Source organism: Alosa pseudoharengus, unplaced genomic scaffold (assembly GCF_046254945.1).
Source record: "Alosa pseudoharengus isolate Yale_2024_CS ecotype anadromous, Long Island Sound unplaced genomic scaffold, YU_APseudo_1.1 YU_APseudo_1.1_scf_6, whole genome shotgun sequence".
In the NCBI taxonomy this organism is placed as follows: Eukaryota; Metazoa; Chordata; class Actinopteri; order Clupeiformes; family Clupeidae; genus Alosa; species Alosa pseudoharengus.
This window is the reverse complement of record NW_027468848.1, coordinates 4,508,694-4,532,194: the sequence shown is the minus strand read 5'-3', so window position 1 is coordinate 4,532,194 and position 23,501 is coordinate 4,508,694. Positions and strand designations below refer to the sequence as shown.

General features: G+C 46.4%; 2 protein-coding genes across 3 annotated transcripts in view; one reads left to right on the top strand and one right to left on the bottom strand.

The window, feature by feature from the left end:
- eeig1a (estrogen-induced osteoclastogenesis regulator 1a) overlaps nucleotides 1-16,637 on the top strand; it is a 32,307-nt gene extending 15,670 nt beyond the window's left edge. Inside the window, exons 3-12 of one of the 2 annotated variants that reach the window (XM_076269999.1) lie at nucleotides 1,946-2,066; nucleotides 3,651-3,680; nucleotides 8,991-9,107; nucleotides 9,408-9,454; nucleotides 10,425-10,558; nucleotides 10,774-10,878; nucleotides 12,107-12,293; nucleotides 13,136-13,257; nucleotides 14,475-14,544; nucleotides 14,655-16,637. In XM_076269999.1, coding sequence (XP_076126114.1) covers nucleotides 1,946-2,066; nucleotides 3,651-3,680; nucleotides 8,991-9,107; nucleotides 9,408-9,454; nucleotides 10,425-10,558; nucleotides 10,774-10,878; nucleotides 12,107-12,293; nucleotides 13,136-13,257; nucleotides 14,475-14,544; nucleotides 14,655-14,700 — 979 coding nt within the window. In that variant the 3' untranslated portion in view covers nucleotides 14,701-16,637. The remainder of the gene's footprint in view (nucleotides 1-1,945; nucleotides 2,067-3,650; nucleotides 3,681-8,990; nucleotides 9,108-9,407; nucleotides 9,455-10,424; nucleotides 10,559-10,773; nucleotides 10,879-12,106; nucleotides 12,294-13,135; nucleotides 13,258-14,474; nucleotides 14,545-14,654) is intronic. The other variant, XM_076270000.1, reaches the window with a different exon arrangement.
- A 3,502-nt stretch (nucleotides 16,638-20,139) lies between these two features.
- LOC143106730 (uncharacterized) lies at nucleotides 20,140-22,719 on the bottom strand. The gene is made up of 3 exons (XM_076271176.1): nucleotides 22,302-22,719; nucleotides 21,870-21,982; nucleotides 20,140-20,423 (listed from the first exon to the last, which is right to left on the bottom strand). Exons 1-3 carry the CDS (start codon nucleotides 22,655-22,657, stop codon nucleotides 20,173-20,175), a joined length of 720 nt encoding a protein of 239 aa, XP_076127291.1. The 5' UTR covers nucleotides 22,658-22,719; the 3' UTR covers nucleotides 20,140-20,172.
- Nucleotides 22,720-23,501: the final 782 nt, after the last annotated feature.

Sequence of the window (23,501 nt, the reverse complement as noted above, 5' to 3'; positions counted from 1 at the left end):
GTGCGTGTTGTGTGTGTGTTGTGTGTGTGTGTTGTGTGCGTGTTGTGCGTGTTGTGTGTGTGTGTGTGTTGTGTTGGTCCCTAGTGTGGCCCAGGGGACAGTTTCTGGTTCTCTGTTTTATTACCCTGCCAATCACTCTTACCCAGATCACTCTTACCCAGATCACTCTTTCCCAGATCACTCTTACCCAGATCACTCTTTCCCAGATCACTCTTACCCAGATCACTCTTTCCCAGATCACTCTTTCCCAGATCACTCTTTCCCAGATCACTCTTACCCAGATCACTCTTTCCCAGATCACTCTTTCCCAGATCACTCTTTCCCAGATCACTCTTTCCCAGATCACTCTTACCCAGATCACTCTTTCCCTCGCTCCCCCTTTCTCTTTCTTTTTCTCTTCCGCTCCCCCCCCTCTCTCTCTCTCTCTCTCTCTCTCCTGCTTTATTGCCCTCTGCAACCCTCTCACCCACATCACTGTTTCTTTCTCTTTCACTCTCAACTCAATAAGCTTTGTTGGCATGTGATGTGACTAATGCAGCATTGACTAGGGCTGGGCGATATGGACCAAAACTGATATCCCGATATTTTGGGGCTGTTTGGCGATATACGATATCGATACGATATTGATATTTCAAACAGAAAGAGCGAAGTGCTTCATATATTCACTCAACACAACAATTATGACAACACAGCCAGTTTTAATTATATTAATTTCAGACTGCTCTAACAGAGCTGTGCAAAGAAGTGTAAACAATAACATAGGCCTACAATAGGCATAAGCTACAGTTGCTCTGATAAAGCTGCGCAAATAACAAAAGACCAAAAGTTGACCCTGACTGACAACGCAGGCCTACATTGTACTGCACAATGCAATAGGCTATTTTGGGCACAACAATATTGAAAAAACCTGCAGTTTTGTCACACAATGCGGTTTTTTTACCTGTAAGGGTTTGATAGGGCCTAGATGACAAGCAAATGTAGACTATGATGGCCTAGACATGTTGCTATCAACAACAAAAAAAGTTTTACAAAATTAGGCTACTTAAACAACGTAACTGAGTCACTCATCAAGAGTGTGATAGACGCTACCGTCGTTTTGTATGCGTTCATTTTTGCATGTTCCGGTTCGTAAGAAAAATCCCTATGCACGATTAAATGGGGTTTCAGGAATCATAAAAAATGATGCCCTAACTGCTCGCGAGTCGCGTGCATATCCTCTTAATAAAATCAGCGTTTATGTTGTCTCCCTGAGGACTTTAGATCTGCTACTGTCGCTAAACGCAAGCATTCATCAGTGTATTTAAATTAGCTAGGCTATGTACCAAAAATGACATTTTACCTTGAGTCGAAGAGCTGTAGCGGCTAAACAGTGTTGTAACTTAAATCTGCGTGTACAAAACCGCTTGGAGCTCCAGTGGAATTTTGATTTCACAACGAGAATTCTCGGTCTAGCCGTTGATGTGCCGACGGAATAGGCATCAGCACCAACCTCTGATCAAGGTAAACAAAATCTGACTCAGTGTCCGTCATGTTTGAAAGTTTGTAGTGCTGCGAGGGAGAACGTGCACACGCAAGGGGCGCAGTTGAGCAGAGCTGCGGCTATCTGAATGGTCTGAACACAGAAGAGCAAGTGGCTTTGATAAAATGGCCCATTATTTGACATAATACCGGTATTACGATATTGTCTCAACTACATATCGTTTTCAAAAATATATCGGTCGTAGTCGTAATACCGATATATCGCCCAGCCCTAGCATTGACAAAGCATAAGAAATTCTAACCTTTTCCCCACCTCTCTCTCTCCCTCCCTCTCTCTCTCTCTCCCTCCCTCTCTCTCTCTCCCCCTCTCTCTCCCTCTCCCTCCCTCTCTCTCTCTCTCTCTCTCTCTCTCTGCCTCTCTCTCTCTCTCTCTCTCTCTCTCTCTCTCTCTCTCTCTCGTCCATAGGGAGGAGGTGCAGGAGAACTGCGTTCGCTGGAAGAAGAGGTTCTCCTTCGTCTGCAAGATGAGCGCCAACCCCACCACTGGCATCCTGGACCCGTGCGCTTGCAGGGTCTCTGTTCGAAAGGTGACCGCACGAAATCACTGACCACTCCAAATGACTGACCACTCCAAATCACTGACCACTCAAAAGACCCAACCACTCCAAATCACTTACCACTCAAAAACCCAACCACTCCAAATCACTGACCACTCCAAATCACTGACCACTCAAAGACCCAACGACTCCAAATCACTGACCACTCAAAGACCCAACCACTCCATATCCCTGACCACTCAAAGACCCTAGCACTCCATATCTCTGACCACTCAAAGACCCTAGCACTCCAAATCACTGACCACTCAAAGACCCAACCACTCCAAATCACTGACCACTCAAAGACCCTAGCACTCAGAAGCAGTGAGAAGCACTCGGTCATTCCTTCTGTGCTGTCAGTGCGTCTCCTGGAGTCCTTCTGTGTGCAGCTTCTCCAGAGCTGTGTCTGCTCCCATCACTCCTGATTGAAATGGGTCAAATGATGATGTCCGTCAGCTGCTGAATCAGCTTTGTTCAGCTGATCATGTGTTCCAGTGGAGCATCAGTGTCTGCTTCATGTGTTCCAGTGTCTGCTTCATGTGTTCCAGTGTCTGCTTCATGTGTTCCAGTGTCTGCTTCATGTGTTCCAGTGTCTGCTTCATGTGTTCAGTGTCTGCTTCATGTGTCATAAATGTCTGATAATTCAGAAGGCATCTCTATTGCTTTAGGCCCTGAGACTACAGTATACTGTATATGACGTGACGTCCTCATAAATGTCTGATAATTCAGAAGAAATCTCTATTGCTTTAGGCCCTGAGACCGGGAACCGCAGCATCTGCTTTCATAAGCCTTGACCAGACCATGATAGGAAGGGAGCACGCAGTAGTGTTCTCCAAACTCACTACGGCTCATGAGACGGCTCTTTAATCTCTACGGATCATGGGACGACTTTATCTCCCCAGAGCCTCCTCTTGGTCTCCCTTATCTCTGTGTCCGTAGCCTGACTGACCACCTCTGCAGCGTCAGATAACACCTCTCAAAGCCACTCCCTTTTCTCCAGCAGACGTCTGTGTGTCTGCGCCCCGCCCCGCCCCCCTCTCTCTCTTATCTCTCCTCTTTAATGCTCTAAAGGGCGCCCGACGCCTCCTGACATCCTGTCCTCCTCGTAACCCACGGAGATGTTAGTGTCCTGAAACGCATCTCTGAGTGTTAACTTTAGCTCTCGTAACCCACGGAGATTTTAGTGTCCTGAAACGCATCTCTGAGTGTTAACTTTAGCTCTCGTAACCCACTGAGATTTTAGTGTCCTGAAACGCATCTCTGAGTGTTAACTTTAGCTCTCGTAACCCACTGAGATTTTAGTGTCCTGAAACACATCTCTGAGTGTTAACTTTAGCTCTCTTTCCAGTCCTCTCCACAGAACACTGTGTGTGGACATGTGCAGTATTCATGTGTGTGTGTGTGTGTGTGTGTGTGTGTTTGTGTGTGTGTGTGTGTGTGTGTGTGTGTGTGTGTTTATATATGTGTGTGTGTGTGTACGTACATGTGCAGTGTGTGTGTGTGTGTACATGTGCAGTGTGTGTGTGTGTGACGTGAATCCCTTGATTAATCTGTGCTTTCCTGTTTTCTTTACAGGAGCTGAAGGGAGGAAAGGCGTATGTAAAGGTATGAAAGAATTCTTCCACAACACACACACACACACACACACACACACACACACACACCCTAACACCCTAACCCTATACACCACTAAACACATATGGCAGATGCATAAACATGCCATCAGACACACACACAGGCACACACAAACCAAACACACACACACACACACACACACACACACACACACACACACACACAGATGAGGCCCTCTAAGAGAGTTGAAGTGTGTTTACATGATAAAGATTTGTGTATGTGTGTGTGTGCGTGTGTGCGTGTCTCTCTGACCTCCAGTAGCCTCCTCCCTCCCTCCTCTCTGACATCTCTTCCATTCCTCCCTCCTCTCTGACATCTCTTCCATTCCTCCCTCCTCTCCTCCTGTCTGTCACTGCGTACGTAAGGCACTTTGTGAGAAGCCATAAGCCATCAGCTGGCCAGTCAGATGATCCATACAAACACCCGCAGCATTCAGTGGATCACCTGACTGCACTGTTTACATCGGTCACTACGGTCACTATTTACGTTCCGTTCTGTTTACATCGGTCACTATTTACGTTCCGTTCTGTTTACATCGGTCACTATTTACGTTCCGTTCTGTTTACATCGGTCACTACGGTCACTATTTACGTTCCGTTCTGTTTACATCGGTCACTACGGTCACTATTTACGTTCCTGTCCTCTCTGCACACACGACATGACACACGTCACAGTTCTGTAAACAAGCATGGCCTCCAGGAGCACTTCACATGGCAGCGAGGTGAGGACACCTCCCAGGGCACAGTTTAGGTGTGTAGTGCATGTGTGACTGACCAGGGCACGGTTTAGGTGTGTGTAGTGCAAGTGTGACTGACCAGGGCACAGTTTAGGTGTGTGAAGTGCAAGTGTGACTGACCAGGGCACAGTTTAGGTGTGTGAAGTGCAAGTGTGACTGACCAGGGCACAGTTTAGGTGTGTTGTGCACGTGTGACTGACCAGGGCACAGTTTAGGTGTGTGTAGTGCAAGTGTGACTGACCAGGGCACAGATTAGGTGTGTGAAGTGCAAGTGTGACTGACCAGGGCACAGTTTAGGTGTGTAGTGCATGTGTGACTGATCAGGGCACAGTTTAGGTGTGTGTAGTTCATGTGTGACTGACCAGGCACAGTTTAGGTGTGTGTAGTTTAGGTGTGACTGACATGTATGCAAACATGCTTACTGCTTACTGTAGCACTATAGCGGTAGCCAGGCAAAGACTGGTGCTTTAGTCCTCTGTGAGGTTTAGACTGGTGCTTTAGTCCTCTGTACACTGTAGTGAGGTGAAGACTGGTGCTTTAGTCCTCTGTACATTGTAGTGAGGTGAAGACTGGTGCTTTAGTCCTCTGTGAGGTGAAGACTGGTGCTTTAGTCCTCAGTGAGGTGAAGACTGGTGCTTAAGTCCTCTGTGAGGTTTAGACTGGTGCTTTAGTCCTCTGTACACTGTAGTGAGGTTAAGACTGGTGCTTTAGTCCTCTGTAGTATAAGTAAGTATTAGTATATATACTCTTTTGATCCCTGCAATTATCCCAATCCGTGAATTAGTGAAACACATTCATCACACAACACACTCATCACACAGTGAACACACAGTGAGGTGAAGCACACACTAATCCCGGCGCAGTGAGCTGCCTGCAACAACAGCGGCGCTCGGGGAGCAGTGAGGGGTTAGGTGCCTTGCTCAAGGGCACTTCAGCCGTGCCTACTGGTCGGGGTTCGAACCGGCAACCCTCCGGTTACAAGTCCGAAGCACTAACCAGTAGGCCACGGCTGCCCCAGTGAGGTTAAGACTGGTGCTTTAGTCCTCTGTACACTGTAGTGAGGTGAAGACTGGTGCTTTAGTCCTCTGTACACTGTAGTGAGGTTTAGACTGGTGCTTTAGTCCTCTGTACACTGTAGTGAGGTGAAGACTGGTGCTTTAGTCCTCTGTAGACTGTAGCATGAGGTTAAGACTGGTGCTTTAGTCCTCTGTACACTGTAGTGTGAGGTTTAGACTGGTGCTTTAGTCCTCTGTACACTGTAGCGTGAGGTTAAGACTGGTGCTTTAGTCCTCTGTACACTGTAGTTAGAGGTTTAGACTGGTGCTTTAGTCCTCTGTACACTGTAGCATGAGGTTAAGACTGGTGCTTTAGTCCTCTGTGTAAAAGGCCTCCCACGGGGCCTTTAAGTGTGTGGAGAATCACAATGGCAGAGAAAGCTAAGCGCTCGCTCACGTTCTCTCTCGTGAGTAAATGAACTCCTTCCTTTGTTTCCTCGTCCTGCACTCTAGTTTTAGATTTCCTCGGGCTAAATATACCTCGCCTCCGTAGGAGCGGCCTTCCTCAAACACCGGCATCTGCAGCCAGTGGGGTTCTGAGTAACGGGGCCACTGGACTAAACCCACCTCTGGAAGCGGTCAGTCTACAGTCTTGGAAGTGGAAATTGAGTCAACAACCAGGAACAGCCAGGAACTTACTAATACCACACAGGCTGTTACAAGAAACAGGACAGAACGTAAGACTCGTCTGTCTCTGAAGTGCGTGTGTCTGTACACATTGTTTTGGGTTGTATCAGGCTCATGGTGGCTTGTTATCAGTGTGTTGGACATAGTTGCAATTTCATAGTGTCAACATCTCCCTGGCATGTCTCGGCGAGGTTTGAGGCCTGTCTGGTGGCCAGCCTGTGTTTGAGTTTAATAAGGAGAGCTTAAGCATTTCTCAGGGCTCAGGGGGGTGAGGAAATGAGGGGGCTTTGCTGGACGGCCTTGGCCTGGGTTGCCAGGTTTGGGGAGTGAAGTTACTGCTTGGAAGAGATGGAGATGGCCTGCAATGCAAGAGCCTGTCGGCACCCCCAGCTCCCTTACCAAACATTACATCAAATCTAGTGTAGTGGCCATTACCCACCATTACATATCTAGTGTAGTGGCCATTACCCACCATTACATATCTAGTGTAGTGGCCATTACCCCACATTACATACTCTATCTAGTGTAGTGGCCATTACCCACCATTACATATCTAGTGTAGTGGTCATTACCCACTATTACATATCTAGTGTAGTGACCATTACCCCACATTACATATCTAGTGTAGTGGCCATTACATATCTAGTGTAGTGGCCATTACCCACCATTACATATCTAGTGTAGTGGCCATTACCCACCATTACATATATAGTGTAGTGGCCATTACATATCTAGTGTAGTGGCCATTACCCACCATTACATATCTAGTGTAGTGGTCATTACCCACCATTACAAATCTAGTGTAGTGGTCATTACCCCACATTACATATCTAGTGTAGTGGTCATTACCCCACATTACCTATAACACACAATGCTCTGGCCATCAAATAGCCTTAGTTGCGGAAATGGCCTTAAATTAAACAAACAAACAAACCCCACATTACATATCTAGTGGGGCTCCATTTAGACTGAAAGTCTGGCCATTCCGTGGTGTTTGAAATGCATTCACATTCTCTGGCAAAGTATCACACAGGTCATTTATTGTCTGCTTCCCCAGAAATATTAGGAATTTATAAGGTAATATCATGCAAGTTTATTATGCTTGGTTTTTATTATGGAAACTCGACAAGCAGGCCAAAGTGAGCTAGCGGTGCTCCTCCAGGTCTCTTGGGACGCTTATGCAACAGATGTTTTGCATGACATTTCTCTGGAAAAAGTTCACTGTAAGTAAACAGCTAAGTGCTGTAGTGTTAGAAGTCAACAGTTCTGTTTTCTAGACAGTGTCTATTGGAGCATGGAACGGAGGTCATCAAGGTCCAGTGGAGAGGATGCCGTTTTTTTCATCCTCCCAAACACTCATTTTCCAGCGTTGTCTCTGGGAGGAAGACCCCTGTTCCTGTGAGTCAGCAAAGTGACCTGTTGTCTCCGCTGCGAGGAGAACAGTAGTGTACATGGTGTTCTAGTAGGGCACTTACTGTATGGAGAAGTGGACTTGAATTGATAGGCACTAGTACATTTTATTTGGTTTACTACGAGTGCAGTAGTATATTTGATTTGGTTTACTATGAGTGCACTAGTATATTTTATTTGGTTTACTACGAGTGCATTAGTATATTTTATTTGGTTTACTACGAGTGCAGTAGTATATTTGATGTGGTCTATTAGGGGTGCAGTAGTGTATTTTGTTTACTACGAGTGCAATAGTATACTTAATTTGGTTTACTAAGAGTGCAGTAGTATACTTGATTTAGTCTATTAGGAGTGCAGTTGTATGTTTGATTTGGTCTATTAGGGGTGCAGTTGTGTATGTGGTTTACTAAGAGTGCAGTAGTATACTTGATTTGGTCAATAAGGATTGCAGTTGTGTATTTTGTTTACTACAAGTGCAGTTGTGTGTTTTGTTTACTAGGAGAGCCTTTGTGTGCACACAGACATCAAGGAGTATACTTGAAGCCTGTGGGTGGAGAGGTGGACTTCGGTAGCACTTATTAGGAGTTGAATTTTGCACTTGCACACTATTACTAGGAGTGGAATAGTGCACTATTACTAGGAGTGGAGTGGAATAGTGCACTATTACTATGAGCTGAAAACTGCACTATTACTAGGAGTGGAATAGTGCACTATTACTAGGAGTGGAATAGTGCACTTATTGCACTTGGCATGAGCCTAACATCAGTGTTCTAAACAGGAGAAGGGTTCTTATAGAAGCACAAGTGAGATTCCTCTGGAGATGGTGAGGATGATGATGATGATGATGATGATGATGATGAGGATCAGAGGATGATGATGATGATGGTGAGGAGGAGGATGATGATGATGAGGATGATGATAGTGATGATGGTAGTGATGTATTAGGCAGCGTCCTCCAGACAGCGGTGAGATGAAACCTAATGAAACCCTCGGAGGTAGAAACGGCCTCATGAAGGGTGTGTTTGCAATGCTTGGACACTGCTCACCTCCCTTGGCTTTGCTCCAATTTCACCTCCAGCATCTTCAGCATTAGCTCTGCTCAGTGCTTCACTTGCTTATATAAACATGACTTAATGTCCTCAGTGGAGTCTAGAGTCTTCAGGACCAAGTGCTGTGGGACATTTTCCATCGTGTGGCATCTGTTTTAGGCACAGCTTCAGGAGGAAGCGTCTCCACGGAAAGAGAAAAAACGATTTATGGAGGATATTAGATCCTGAGTAGCCCGTGGGTGGGCACTCACATGAGGGGCTGGACGTTTATTATGGTCTGCCCTTTTTAGGGCTTCTCTCGGTGTCCTCTCTAGTTATTCCTCTGTTGTAAAAGTCAAATGTAAAATGATTTACTTTCTTTCTTCATCCTCTCTCTTTCTCTCGCTCCCTCCCCTCCCCCTAGCTGGGCTTTGCGGATCTGAACCTGGCGGAGTTTGCTGGATCAGGCTCCACTGTGCGCTGCTGTCTGCTGGAGGGCTACGATACCAAGAACACTCGACAGGACAACTCCATACTGAAAGTGAGGACACACACACACACACACACACACACACACACACACACACACACACACACACACACACACACACACACACACACAGACAGTAGCAAGAGGCAGAACAAAACCAAACGTCTGGGCCCATAGAGATTGATTAGTCAGGTTTAAAGGCACTCTCCATCCAAGAGAGTGAGCAGTCATTAAAACCAAAAGGGAGACTTCTTATTTGCATCCACAGATACGTATTTGCCTATGTACACCAATGTCTGTTTTGACTTCTCTGCTGTTAAATACTATGTCCTATTTTTTTTCTTTCATCAGGTGACCATTGGAATGACTCTGTTATCTGGAGATCCATGTTTTAAGACGTGAGTATTCATGCACGGCTCTGTGCTGTTAATGTATCCAACAGCTCCCCCTAGTGACCAGCGTTTGTCATTGAAAGTGGTTCTTGGTTTCACTGGAACAATCAGCTTTGCCTTTGTTAGTAAAATGTCCCTTTAACTTGAGCTTTTGTATTGGCTCACCTCATAGCACAACATTTCACTTCATGTACTTGGTAATCAAAGGTGACTTATTATTACTGCTGGACATTGGATTACTGCTAGATTACTGTTGGAGTACTGCTAGATTACTGTTGGAGTACTGCTAGATTACTGTTGGAGTACTGCTAGACTGCTAGATTACTGTTGGAGTACTGCTAGATTACTGTTGGAGTAGCCTACTGCTAGAAGATTGGCCATTTGTCCTGTTTTTGTCACTATACTCCGTATAGGCAGTATGATGCTGTCTGTCATGCGCATAGACTGTATCGGCGGCTTCAATTCCAAACACTGCTGAATGCAACCACTCTGTCCAGTTCTATACAGTCTATGGTCATGCACTTCTATGTTATATGCCTAGTAGTGTTGAATATGTGTGATGGATAGGTTAGGTTCTGGAACGTGTGATGGATAGGTTAGGTTCTGGATCGCGTGATGGATAGGTTAGGTTCTTTTGAATGGAACGCGTGATGGATAGGTTAGGTTCTTTTGAATGGAACGTGTGATGGATAGGTTAGGTTCTGGAACGCGTGATGGGTAGCTTAGGTTCTTTTGAATGAAACGTGTGATGAATAGGTTAGGTTCTTTTGAATGGAATGTGTGATGGATAGGTTAGGTTCTGGAATGTGTGATGGATAGGTTAGGTTCTGGAACGTGTGATAGATAGGTTAGGTTCTGGAACACGTGATAGATAGGTTAGGTTCTGGAACGTGTGATGGATAGGTTAGGTTCTGGAACGCGTGATGGATAGGTTAGGTTCTTTTGAATGGAACTGAATAAATTGTTCTGCCTCCAGACCGCCCAGCGCGGCTAAGTCCATCACTGTGTCGGGCAGAGACACCTCCCTGCAGCTGGACTGTAAGGGGGAGGGGACCGGTGCGGAGATCCCGCCCCGCCTCACCAAGCAACGCCCCTCCGTGCTCAGCACAGGTAAGAGTCGCCACTGCTCTAGTCAGGGCCTCCAATTACTCTGTGTGTGTGTGTGTGTGTGTGTGTGTGTGTGTGTGTGTGTGTGTGTGTGTGTGTGTGTGTGTGTGTGTGTGTGTGTGTGTGTGTGTGTGTGTGTGTGTGTGTGTGTGTGTGTGTGTGTGTGTGTGTGTGTGTGTGTGTGTGTGACTCTAACTCTTGTGCTCCGTGTGTATCAGGTCTGCCAGAGGAGGGGGAGCTGAGTGCCTCCAGTCCAGATGAGTCCTTCCACACGGGCCACTCCAGAAACTCCAGCTACGCAAGCCAGCAAAGCAAGCTGTCCGGTCAGTGTGTGCGTGTGTGTACGCAAGCCAGCAGGGCAGGTTGTCCCATCTGTGTGTGTGTGTGTGTGTGTGTAAAAGCTAGCAGAGCAAGTTGTCTCGTGCGTGTGTGCGTGTGCGTGTGTGTGTGTGTATAAAAGCTAGCAGAGCAAGTTGTCTGGTCAGTGCGTGCGTGTAAAGAAGAGAAGACATGTTTTGAGTCAGTGTGTGTGTGTGTGTGTGTGTGTGTGTGTGTGTGTGTGTGTGTGTTTACTTATGCACCACTTCATGTTTGTTTAGTGTGTTTAGCCATTGTTATGGTCTAGGAAATGGAGTTTCCTTCCTAGTCAGCTCACCTGTATCCTAGATCTCACATCCCTTTACTCTGTTTTCTTAAAGGCCCCTCATCCACATCCACACTAAAGGTAGTGAACATGCCCTTAAAACAGTCTAGGGTTCTAAGGGTTAAAGGCCCCTCATCCACAGCATGTGAGTCTAACTAAAGGTGGTGAACATGCCCTTGAAACAGTCTAGGGTTCTAAGGGTTAAAGGTCCCTCATCCACAGCATGTGAGTCTATTGAACTGGGCTGAGACTTCCTCTATTGTGCTCAGTGGACAGGTCTTATATTATGATTCACTGTAATGTGCATCCACGAGAGCATGCTTGTGTGCTTGTGTGCTTGTATGTGAGGTGGATGGTAAACATACACACACACTTTAACATACTGTAATATGCAACCACTCATACGCACACTCTAAAAAAGTGTGTGTGTATATTGATGTGTGTGTGTGTGCTAATGTGTCTGTGTGCCTCTATGTGAGGTGTATGAGTATAAAGTGTGTGTGTATGAGTAAGTGTGTGTGTGTATGAGTATACTGTATATTAATGTGTGTGTGTGTGTGTGTGTGTGTGTGTGTGTGTGTGTGTGTGTGTGTGTGTGTGTGTGTGTGTTGATGTGTGTGTGCTAATGTGTCTGTGTGCCTCTACAGTATGTGAGGTGTATGAGTATAAAGTGTGTGTGTATGAGTAAGTGTGTGTGTGTATGAGTATACTGTATGTTAATGTGTGTGTGTGTGTGTGTGTGTGTGTGTTGATGTGTGTGTGCTAATGTGTCTGTGTGCCTCTATGTGAGGTGTATGAGTATAAAGTGTGTGTGTATAAGTAAGTGTGTGTGTGTGTATGAGTATACTGTATGTTAAAGTGTATGTGTGTGTGTGCCAATGTGTGTGTGTGTGTGTCCCTCGCCCCAGGTTACAGCACGGAGCACTCATGCTCATCCAGCCTGTCTGACCTGACCCACCGCAGGAACACATCCACAGGAAGCAGCGCGTCGGGGGGGTTTAGCCACACCACAGACACCCCCCCTGAGGGAGAGCTGCGCCCAGAGAGACCCCCCCGACCCCCTCGACCCATCCTGCCTAGCAACCGGCCCCCCAGGTAAGAGCATAGCAACCGACCCCCCCGACCCGTCCTGCCCAGCGACCGGCCCCCCAGGTAAGAGCATAGCAACCGACCCCCCCGACCCGTCCTGCCCAGCGACCGGCCCCCCAGGTAAGAGCCGCTGCAGCCCCCTCACCATACAGCCCCCCAGGTAAGAGCAGCTGCAGCTCCCGCACCATACAGCGCCACTATAGCTTTATACAGCTACATTGTGGGATCTTTCTCTCTCTCTCTCTCTCTCTCTCTCTCTTTCTTTCTTTCTTTCTTTCTTTCTTCCTTCCTCACTCTCTCTCTGTCTCCCTCTTTCTTTTTCTTTTCTTTCTCTCTCCTTCTCTCAATCTTTCTTTCATACTTTCTCTCTCTCTCTCTCTCTGTGTCCTTCTCTACATCTTTCTTTCTTTCTGGTGTCCAGATTGAATCGATAAAAGAAAAAAAGCTTTGATTTTAATAAAAATGGTCTGTAGATGGATAAATGTATTTTACTTCACAAGTGCAACGTAATGGCCAGCATATTACATTATTCAGTGAAACTGTGTGTGTGTGTGTGTGTGTGCGTGTGTGCGTGTGTGTGTGTGTGTGTGTAGTGTATAAGTGCAACGTAATGGCCAGCATATTACATTATTCAGTGAAACTAACGCATAAGAAAGTAGATCTGAACCACAACTGATCTGTTGGTGATTGGATTGCCATTGGTGAGCAGCGGTCCTTAGACTCTCTCTCTCTCTCTGTGTGTGTGTGTGTGTGTGTGTGTGTGTGTGTGTGTGTGTGTGTGTGTGTGTGTGTGTGTGTGTGTGTGTGTGTGTGTGTGTGTGTGTGTGTGTGTGTGTGTGTGTGTCCAGGAGGAAGCAGGACTCGGTGGAGAGCCACCCCTCGTGGGTGAACGACACCCGCATGGACGCTGATGACATCGTGGAGAAGATCGTCCAGAGTCAGAACTTTGCTGACATCAGCAACACTGAAGGTAGGAGGAGGCCACACACACACACACACACACACACACACACACACACACACACACGTCCTGAGCCCAGGGTATGTGGCTAATCCCCATGAACCAGTCACCCATGGGAGTCAATGGCAGTCTTGATTGTCACCATAGCTTGACTGTAATGAAGGTCGTTCTCACAAGTTGACCAGTGTTTTCCTTAAACTTTCATTCATTCATTCATTCATTCATTCAACCTTTATTTTTTCTCGGAGGGTCATTGAGGGAATCCCTCATTTTCAATGAAGCCGAGATAACAGAAACAATGAAGTAACAAGATGTAAAGAGAGAGAGAGAAAAAAGTATAGGTATAGGTCTAGGCCTATAAATAAAATAAAACAAAGTAAAATAAATAAATAATAAGATAACATACATGACATTATAGAGGAGGAAGGGGAAAAAATGCACAGAGTGCAACCCAAAGCGCTCCACATGCAAGACATTGACAAAAAACAAAAGACAACAAGACAAAAGATGCCGGACGGAGCGGCGTAGTCGCCAGCGTTTCCGTGACACTAAGACATACAAGACATACAACACAGCAAATTGAAAATAAATAAATAAAATAATAATAATCATGTTAAAATTAGTCTAATTTCCTACCGGCTGAAAAAGTCCAAGGGCAATGATGACCCGCGTGAAACTGCCAATGCAAGACCAACGAAGTTCTTTCACTGACCAACTCGGAGAATTTACTGGCAGTCTGGAGAGCAGAGCACCGGAAGAACAACAGTCTGAAGTCATGATGGGTGATCTTCCTGCTGATCAGCAGCTCGGTGGCTTTAGCAAGGACCGTTTGTTGCTTCATGGCTCCCGACGTCGCCATCAGAGCTCCCCACGTCAGCACTCAATCCAGACTGCAGGCACCCAGAGTCAGAGGCTATACGTTAACGCTATGGCAGCTCGCAGGTCAGCCGCAGCTCGGTGGCTGATATATTCTTAGTAGTGAAGTGCAGCGTACAGCACCTACACTAGCTGCAAATTGTATTTGCTTAAGCAAACGGTTTACTTTTATTGTCATAAAATGGGTTTAATAGGTTAGGTTAGGATATCTTTGGGTTATCTCCAGAATGTATTTTATAACACTATCATAAGGATTTCAAAGCAGCATGAATGATGGACTGACACACACACACGCACATACACACACACACACACCCTCCCTCACCATATTTCTCTCGTCCGTCTCTCAGATAGCAACCTGCGTCTGTTCGTCAGCAGGGATGGCACGACGGCTCTGAGTGGCATTCAGCTGGGCAGCAGGTGAGGCCGCTACCTGTACCTGCAGCACACGCAATTGAGCACCTGTCCTGATGGCTGACCTTTGCAACGGACTCTGTTTGCTGATGCTCACGTTTGTCTCCTCTGTGCAGGGTGACCGCTGGCGTGTATGAACCCGTGGTGATCGAGACCCATTAGGCTCCAGAGGGGCCAGTTGGGACGTGGTGATCGAGACCCATTAGGCCCCAGTGGTTCCAGTTGGGACGCTGAGAAATGCCACTCAGCATCCGACCCCTCCTGGATCAGAACCGCTGCACCTGTCTGTCTGTCTGTCTGTCTGACTGACTGTCTGTATAATTGTCTGTCTGTCTGACTGTCTGTCTGTCTGACTGACTGTCTCTGTCTGTCTTTCTGTATGATTGTCTGTCTGTCTGACTGACTGTCTGTATGATTGTCTGTCTGTTTGTCTGTCTGTCTGTCTGTCTGACTGTCTCCGTCTGTCTGAGTGCTTCCTCTGCCAGGCCTTGCACTGTCCAAACCACTCCTAGTCTTCCCAGAGGACTTCCTGTCTATTTGAGCGGTTTGCCGGTCTGGACTCTAACCCTGAGCACTAATGTTACTGAGGCACTCAAGGAGAATATGCACGCCATCGACCAGTTTCCCTACAGATTGGGGATATGCACGCCATCGACCAGTTTCCCTACAGATTGGGAATATGCACGCCATCGACCAGTTTCCCTACAGATTGGGAATATGCACGCCATCGACCACGTTCCCTACAGATTGGGAATATGCACGCCATCGACCAGTTTCCCTACAGATTGGGGATATGCACAGTGCAGAGATTCCCTTCGGACTGGACTGAAGGCTGGACTTTTTCATTCAAATCACTGACTTTCTCAGAGGACTGGCAGCGCATGCTTTTGCTTGACGTTAGCGATGAGAACCCTCCGCTGAATCCCTGATGCTGCTGCAGGTCGGCCATCTCCCCCTCACCCCTCTCTGAAGCACAGCTCGTCTGCCCTTGAGAGAGTCTCAGACTCATCACCCCTCTCTGAAGCACAGCTCATAGCCTGCATGTCACACTCCCAGTAGCCGTTTCTGGGTGATGGTGATGGTGGGGTATTTTTGGATTGGTATTGACTGACTCGTGGTGTGTTGGATGTGTAATTTGTATTGTTTGGTGGAGGTGTGGGTGTATTGTTGTTGGGCATGCAGTGTGTTGTTGTTGTTGTTGTTGATATTGACTCCTAGAGATGGGCATGCAGTGTGTTAATGAGCCAGAGTGGTGCTGGTGAAGGTTATTTAGTGAGAGGACATGATGTTTGTCTCCATGTTTGTTTTCCTGGAGTGTCGGCTGGTCCGGCAGCTATGAGTGGAAAACAGACATGGCTGCACACATCTCTCTCTTTGACACTCCTTTTTTTCTCTCTCTCTGTCATTCACTTTCCTCTTCTGTTATGTTACATTGATGGCTTGCCTCTCTTGGTCACTCTCTGTCTGTCGTCCTCTCTCTCTCTCTCATTCTCTCCATTTTGTGCAAACACACACATCTTCCTCCTGCATGCTCTGTGGCCAGTGGAGCTGTTACTCTGCAAACCAGCCCCTTCCTCCTCATCCTCCCTTATTCCCCAGAATCCATCACTCCATTTAAAGGAGCAGGGTGTGCGCCACTGAGGCAGGGGCAGATTGACTAGACTAGAGTAGGAGAGTAGGAGTTAGTGCACACTAGAGTAGGAGAGTAGGAGTTAGTGCACACTAGATTAGGAGAGTAGGAGTTAGTGCACACTAGATTAGGAGTTAGTGCACACTAGAGTAGGGGAGTAGGAGTTAGTGCACACTAGATTAGGAGAGTAGGAGTTAGTGCACACTAGAGTAGGAGAGTAGGAGTTAGTGCACACTAGATTAGGAGAGTAGGAGTTAGTGCACACTAGAGTAGGAGAGTAGGAGTTAGTGCACACTAGATTAGGAGAGTAGGAGTTAGTGCACACTAGATTAGGAGTTAGTGCACACTAGAGTAGGGGAGTAGGAGTTAGTGCACACTAGATTAGGAGTTAGTGCACACTAGAGTAGGGGAGTAGGAGTTAGTGCACACTAGATTAGGAGGTAGACGACAGTGCACACTTTAGAATGAATGGGGGGGGGGGGGGCGCACATAGTCTTGAAGAGTTCTTCAGCTTGTCCACACATGAGCTCCACTCCAGCAAGATCCCCTCTAGAGAGGCTGTGAACGGAGGCTTTAGCGGGTTGCATGGCAGCTGAAGAACCCTGAAGGACTGTCCACTCTCTGTCTATGCTGAATCCATTAAATATGACATTTTTCATTGCGGATGTTCTTTCGTGTCACATGCCGTTAGGACGTGGTGTTAGGGACTACGGAAATGTCCAGATGTGGGACATTTAGTTTATGTCCCACCAGCTGGCTCTGGTGGGAATGTGACCATATCTTCCTCAAATGAGTCCTGAGATCTGGGCCAGATCTTCCTGCGTCTGCCTCTGATGGTGTGGATCTGGCCCGCGTTCGGCCCAGATGTGTGCCCGATCAGGGTGTTGTGTGTTCCACAGTCAGAGGCTGTCTGGTCAGCTCTCGACCTGCACTTTAAACCCTGCTGAGTCTATCCCACGCGCGACTCCACACATGCAGCAACTCTCACCTAGTGTTATACATCATCTGTGAACATCTCTTGTCTTTTCTTTTTGAATGAATGTTTTGAATGTTTTTGTGTGTGTATATATGTGTATGTATGTCCCTGCTAATTTTACAGTGTTTGTCATAGCTCATATGGTGAAGTCATTGGTTCTGTAGTTTGTTTTTTTTAAATCCTGAGATTTGTATGGAGACCCAGCAATGCGTTGTACGTGAGGAACGAGTGAGTCAGAGCAGCATGTCCTGGTCTCCTACTGAACGTGCGGTCTCTGATTGGTCATTCTCCACTAACGTCTTGTCTGTCTGTCTCTGATTGGTCATTCTCCACTAACATCTTGTCTGTCTGTCTCTGATTGGTCATTCTCCACTAACATCTTGTCTGTCTGTCTCTGATTGGTCATTCTCCACTAACGTCTTGTCTGTCTGTCTGTCTCTGGTCAGTCTCCACCCCAGTTGGCCTGATTATCTGTGATGCTAAACCTGAGGTAATCCAGCACTTCTGAAGGAGATGCCAGTCGTGTTTGTCGTTGTCGTGCCAACCTAGAGGTCTGCTACACTTTTTGGGTGCTAGTGCTGTGCCCGCTGGCTGTAGAACTGAACAAGTCTTCTCCTTTCACAGAGACTTTCTGAATGAATGAGTCTCTTCTGTAGTCTTAAAGACTCCGTGTTTTTAAATGAAGAAACTCTGTTTTTCTGCCCAACCAGCCGGCTGGTTGATTCTGTTTTATGTCTTTTGTTTTGTACAAACACTACTCTTCAAAACCAAGTTTACAACCAACGTATGTTGTGATGGTGTTACAACATGTTGCTTTGAAGTTTGTGAATCAATGACATCCTCTCATCTAGTGGCGTTCATCTGTGCCAGCCTGTGGCTAGTCGTTATCTGGTCATATATGAATGAAGCTGTTGAAATGGACGGAGTTCCTGAGAGACTTATTTAGACGTATAAAGCTACACTGTAATGAAGATAATGTTACAGAAACAGGGTCTTTCCTGGTAAAATACATTATCGTAATCACATTAGCCATACTGTCTCATGCTAGCCGTGCTCTCTCTGGTCAGTAAATATTAGTTTGAAGAAGTAGACCTTCAGACATGACAAATATATCCAGAAGTGTTCTAGAATGTTGGGACCAATATGGAGCTGGTTGGTGTGGACCAATGAGAGTGAGTTCTGATGACTTCTGGACTCAGCTGATGGTCTTGCCTCCACTCTGTAGAATTATCTGTCCGTTGTCCCTCATGTTTAGAATTCTATATGACATAGATTTTATTTCCAGAATGGTCCTCTGTCTCTGTAACAGAAGTCTATGTGAAGACAGAGATGGGTCTTTGGTGTATACAGTGTTTAATGTGGTAGGCCCAGGCCATTTTTCTTAGCTTACAAATGGAGGGCCGATCTCAGGTGATATGAAGTTCATTTCAACAGCACAGGAAACCTGCTAAACAAGTTCCAGATCTTATAGAGGTTTAATTCTTTATAGAAAGAATCAAGTGCTATGCACAAGTCATATATCCCATAACATAAGCTAACATTTTCTCATGGTTTAGGACAGTAACTTATGGAAACAGAGTTATATCATTTTAACAAAATTCATATATATTTTACAATAAATGTTTAGCTAACTATTTTTTTGAATTTTAAGAAATAAAATTTCATCAATTAAATAAATGAAAAGACTTTACTCATCATCTGCCTCCTCTGTCACACGTACACATTCACAATCACACTCGTTATGGTGTCCTCCTTCAGAGAGCAGCTTCCATTGCATTGTTTGTCATTAGCTGACACTTGCCTTCAGAGCCATTTCTTCCACAGACGGACAGAGAGAGACAGACAGATTGAGAGAGAGAGAGAGAGAGAAAGACTCTGGGATAGCAGAGAGAGAGAGAGACAGACAGAGAGAGAGACAGACTCTGGGATGGCACACAGACAGACAGATGGAGAGAGAGACAGACAGAAAGACTCTGGGATAGCTCAGACAGAAAGACTCTGGGATAGCTCAGACAGAAAGACTCTGGGATAGCTCAGACAGAAAGACTCTGGGATAGCTCAGACAGAAAGACTCTGGGATATCACAGACAGCCAGATTGAGAGAGAGAGACAGACGCATGAAGGTGCGATCGCATCATGCACCATTTACATTATTTGTCATTTAGCTGACACGCTCACACCTTCAGAGCCACTTGATTCAGTGTACTGGGGACACATGAGAAAGTTCTCCTTGGAGCAACTTGGGGTCAAGTACCTTGCTCAGAAGAACCATAGTGGTAACCCCTTGAAAGGCCAGATCCCTGACCTCTAGACTCCCCACCCGCCCCACCACACACACGTTAGAGTGTGTCCTCCCTCCGCGAGTAGTGTCTGCGGCGGCGTGGCCGGTGGCGGTCAGTGAACTGGTAGCAGAGCATACACCACACGCTGTCCTCCGGAGCGATCTGGACACCGGATCGCCTCGTCCGGAAGGGGCGGAGGGCACACGCACCTGCAACAGAGGAAAGTGTGTGTGTGTGTGTGTGTGTGTGTGAGATGTGGGTTAGTACTGAGAGGAGTGCAGAGACAAGGTTTCATAACATTTAAAAGCATTTTTAAAAAGTCAAAGCCAGATAAAGTCCAGAGAACTGCCGTAATGGAAAACTTTTTGACGAACCCTTAGGGTTCTTCTGGGTGCAAGTGCTCAGAGTTTTAATCAACTTTTTAAAGACTGAGCAAGCCTCATTTGCATTATTTAACTAACATCGAGGGGTAGGGATGTCTGCATGCTGGTACAATTCTTCAGGGAATTCTTATAGAACCTGCAGTGACCAAATAAGTACAGGAGGGGTCAGAGGAACAGATAGCAGGAGACATTGATAAATGAATTTGCAAGAATACTTTAACTCATCCTATTCGGCCATCTTCTCCTTGCTTTCTGAGATGAAAGGAGTTTAGATAAGTCACCAAATATGAAGTCCTCAGTGGTATTGAGGCAGACCAAGAGAAGGAGACTTTAGCTGCTTGAGTTTGTAAATTATAGTACCTTTTAGTCTGCATTCAGGGGGGTTTCCCATGAGTTACCTAAGATGAAGTAGGCCGTAGCGCTGAGGCAGAAGATGATGAGTAAGATGGTGCCGGGCCCCACATCCTCCAGAGTGCAGGCGTTTGGGCATGCACAGGGGCTCTCTACCCAGATCTGCAGGGGCACCTCCGCGCTGAAGGTCAGGGTGGACGAGAGCGAGCGGTTCGGGCTGCAGTGGTAGTGGACCACCGTCAGAGGGTGATTGTACGCCAGCACTGACAGACAGACAGACAGAGAGAAAGACAGGCCAACTCTGCATTAGCACTGAGACAGACAGACAGACAGACAGACAGACAGAGAGAGAGAGAGAGAGAGAGAGAGGGAGGCTGTAAGCCAGCACTGAGACAGACAGACAGACAGAGAGAGAGACAGAGAGAGAGACAGAGAGAGAGAGAGAGAGAGGGTGGCTGTAAGCCAGCACTGAGACAGACAGACAGACAGACAGAGAGAGAGACAGAGAGAGAGAGAGAGAGAGCGAGAGAGGGTGGCTGTAAGCCAGCACTGAGACAGACAGACAGACAGAGAGAGAGACAGAGAGAGAGAGGGAGGCTGTAAGCCAGCACTGAGACAGACAGACAGACAGAGAGAGAGACAGAGAGAGAGAGAGAGAGCGAGAGAGGGTGGCTGTAAGCCAGCACTGAGACAGACAGACAGACAGAGAGAGAGACAGAGAGAGAGAGAGAGAGAGAGAGAGAGAGCGAGAGAGGGTGGCTGTAAGCCAGCACTGAGACAGACAGACAGACAGAGAGAGAGAGAGAGAGAGAGCGAGAGAGGGTGGCTGTAAGCCAGCACTGAGACAGACAGACAGACAGACAGAGAGAGAGAGAGAGAGAGAGAGCGAGAGAGGGTGGCTGTAAGCCAGCACTGAGACAGACAGACAGACAGAGAGAGAGACAGAGAGAGAGAGAGAGAGAGAGAGAGAGAGAGAGCGAGAGAGGGTGGCTGTAAGCCAGCACTGAGACAGACAGACAGAGAGAGAGAGAGAGAGAGAGAGAGCGAGAGAGGGTGGCTGTAAGCCAGCACTGAGAAAGAGAACTCAGTGTTCAGAGAAACAGACAGAAAAACACATGCACAGCAGGACGGAAGTTAAAACAAAACTCATAACCAAGTTAGTTAATGTTTTGCTGGTTGACATCACTGTCAAAGGGTGGATGTACGCCAGCAATGAGGCCCAGACAGACAGAGAGAGAGAGACACTATAGATCTGGAATAAACTACCTTTGGAAATTAAGAGCATAGACAATTATCATCGTTTCAGGAAAAAGGTAAAATCCTGGCTCATGGACAATTTAAATCCCTAGTGACACTAACATGTCTTCCTCCATGTGAGTTGTTGTCTGTTGGTGTTGTCTATGTATGCACATTGCACTTTAATACAGAAAGGTAGGGTTAGGGAAGATTATTTTATATGTTTAGCCTCTCAGTCTATTTTTTATGATGTTTAATTGTTTTGTTTTATGTGGATATTTGTCCTGTCTTGTAACATCAGGGACCATGATGGAAATAAGTGCTTGCACTTTGTCATGATTGTTTTTTCTATCCCTTGGATATGTCTTTATTACAAATAAATCAAATCAAATAGCAGAGACACATAACAGCAGCAAAAGCAGTATTATTTTTTTCCAAGATTCTGCCCAGGATAGTCTTCTGCAGGCACTCACCCGAGTAGGACACACTTAGTGTCTTCGTAGAACTGTTGTAATAGAACTGATTATCTATGTGTCTTCCATAGTTGAGATACCGATCCATGGGTCTTGAACTGTTCTTATGAAATCTACAAGATAGTAATAGAAGGTGCAGTAGGGCTGATCATGTTTACTAAGTCAATAGCAAATAGGCTACTGGTGACAGGTTGAAATGCACTGGAATAACTACCAGGGTAAGTCTATACATTCCAAAGTAAATAAATTAATAGAGCAAAATAACATTCAGCCCACGTTCAACCTGTCAAGTCTATACATTCCAAAGTAAATAAATTAATAGAGCAAAACTACATTTAGCCCACGTTCAACCTGTCAACCTATCACTGCCTTTTGCCACTGTACTAGTTTTAAAAAATAGAAGATTTTCTGTTAAACCAGATCTGATCTGACCTGACTACCAGACAAGCGGCCACGTCCGTGCAGCTTGTCCCAGTGACGTCCTCAGGCTCGGAAAAGGGCTGACAGGGGCTGAAGGACAACATCACCTCGGTGGTGGCCAGGGTGCCGACTGAGCGCAGCGGTTTGAGGTGCTCCAGAAAGCCATCCGCGTCCCCGAGCGCGCCCAGGTCAATAATCCCGGACCCGTCCATCATGATGCATTTACAGTGGTTCACTCTGATGCAGCCGCTCTTCTTATGGACCGACGCGGTCGGTACAGGTTCGGAGTCCAGAGGCGACGCCGATGGAATCGGTGTAATCGGATAAAAAACAGCCGCAAAACTGATTAAGATAATGCATCCCCTCATTTCTCCGGCGGCTCGATAGTGTTTGCTGGTACACTCAGGGGAAGTTTAATTAAAACTCCAGTCCACACCTCACTGGCAAAAATGCAGTGAATGCCGGCTGCAAAATTCCTTATAGGCGACATGCCCAACAGTCGCCAGCTGAAAACAAGCGAATAGATTGCCTTCACATTTACTGTTACGCCTGGATGTTAAAATGCCTAGGGGCATATGGCTGCGTAACTAGTTAAGGAGAACTAGTTAAGGAGAACAGTAAACACAAACAAGGAAGTAAATTATTTAGATGACCGGTTTATTGATAAATCAAAATAAAAGTTCAAACAGACAATCACACTAAAGTATGAAGATGGCTAGGCCTAAATCAATAGTAACAAACAAACACATAAACATACAAACACTAACCTCCCCACTGGGAGTAGTTTTGCCGAACCCGGCACACCCTGGCCAGTGGCCACACTAGGCCAGTATTTTGCTACATTGTAGCCACTCTCCCCACTGGGAGTAATTGCACTGGCACACACTACCACTGTAGTAAACTTAAAAAATGAGCAGAGGGGTATTTCACAAAGGCAGAATTAAGACATCCAAGATAAGTGATAAAGCGAGGTTTGACATAGCGTTGTCTGGTCATCCTAGCTCAACTCGTTTCACTAATGCCAATCCAGGATGAGTAGGAGCGACTATGTCAAGCCAGGTGTAAGTAAATCAGGATGTGTGCGCGTTCTCGTTTCTGCTCCAAAGTGCCCACGGTTGGAATAAAAAAGACGCGGAAAAAACACACAAAGTGAACAACCGCTTTTGATATAGACTAACAATGAAGTAAAGTTGTCCTTTGTGGAATGGGGAA

Bases quoted from the DNA above. Each gene is read 5' to 3' on its own strand.
- LOC143106730 (XM_076271176.1), bottom strand. From the start codon at position 22,657: ATGAGGGGATGCATTATCTTAATCAGTTTTGCGGCTGTTTTTTATCCG. The intron at 21,983-22,301 runs GTCAGATCAGAT...ACTATCTTGTAG, and splicing joins GCCGCTTGTCTGGTAGTCAG to ATTTCATAAGAACAGTTCAA. The intron at 20,424-21,869 runs GTGAGTGCCTGC...TCTGTCTGTCAG, and splicing joins ACTAAGTGTGTCCTACTCGG to TGCTGGCGTACAATCACCCT.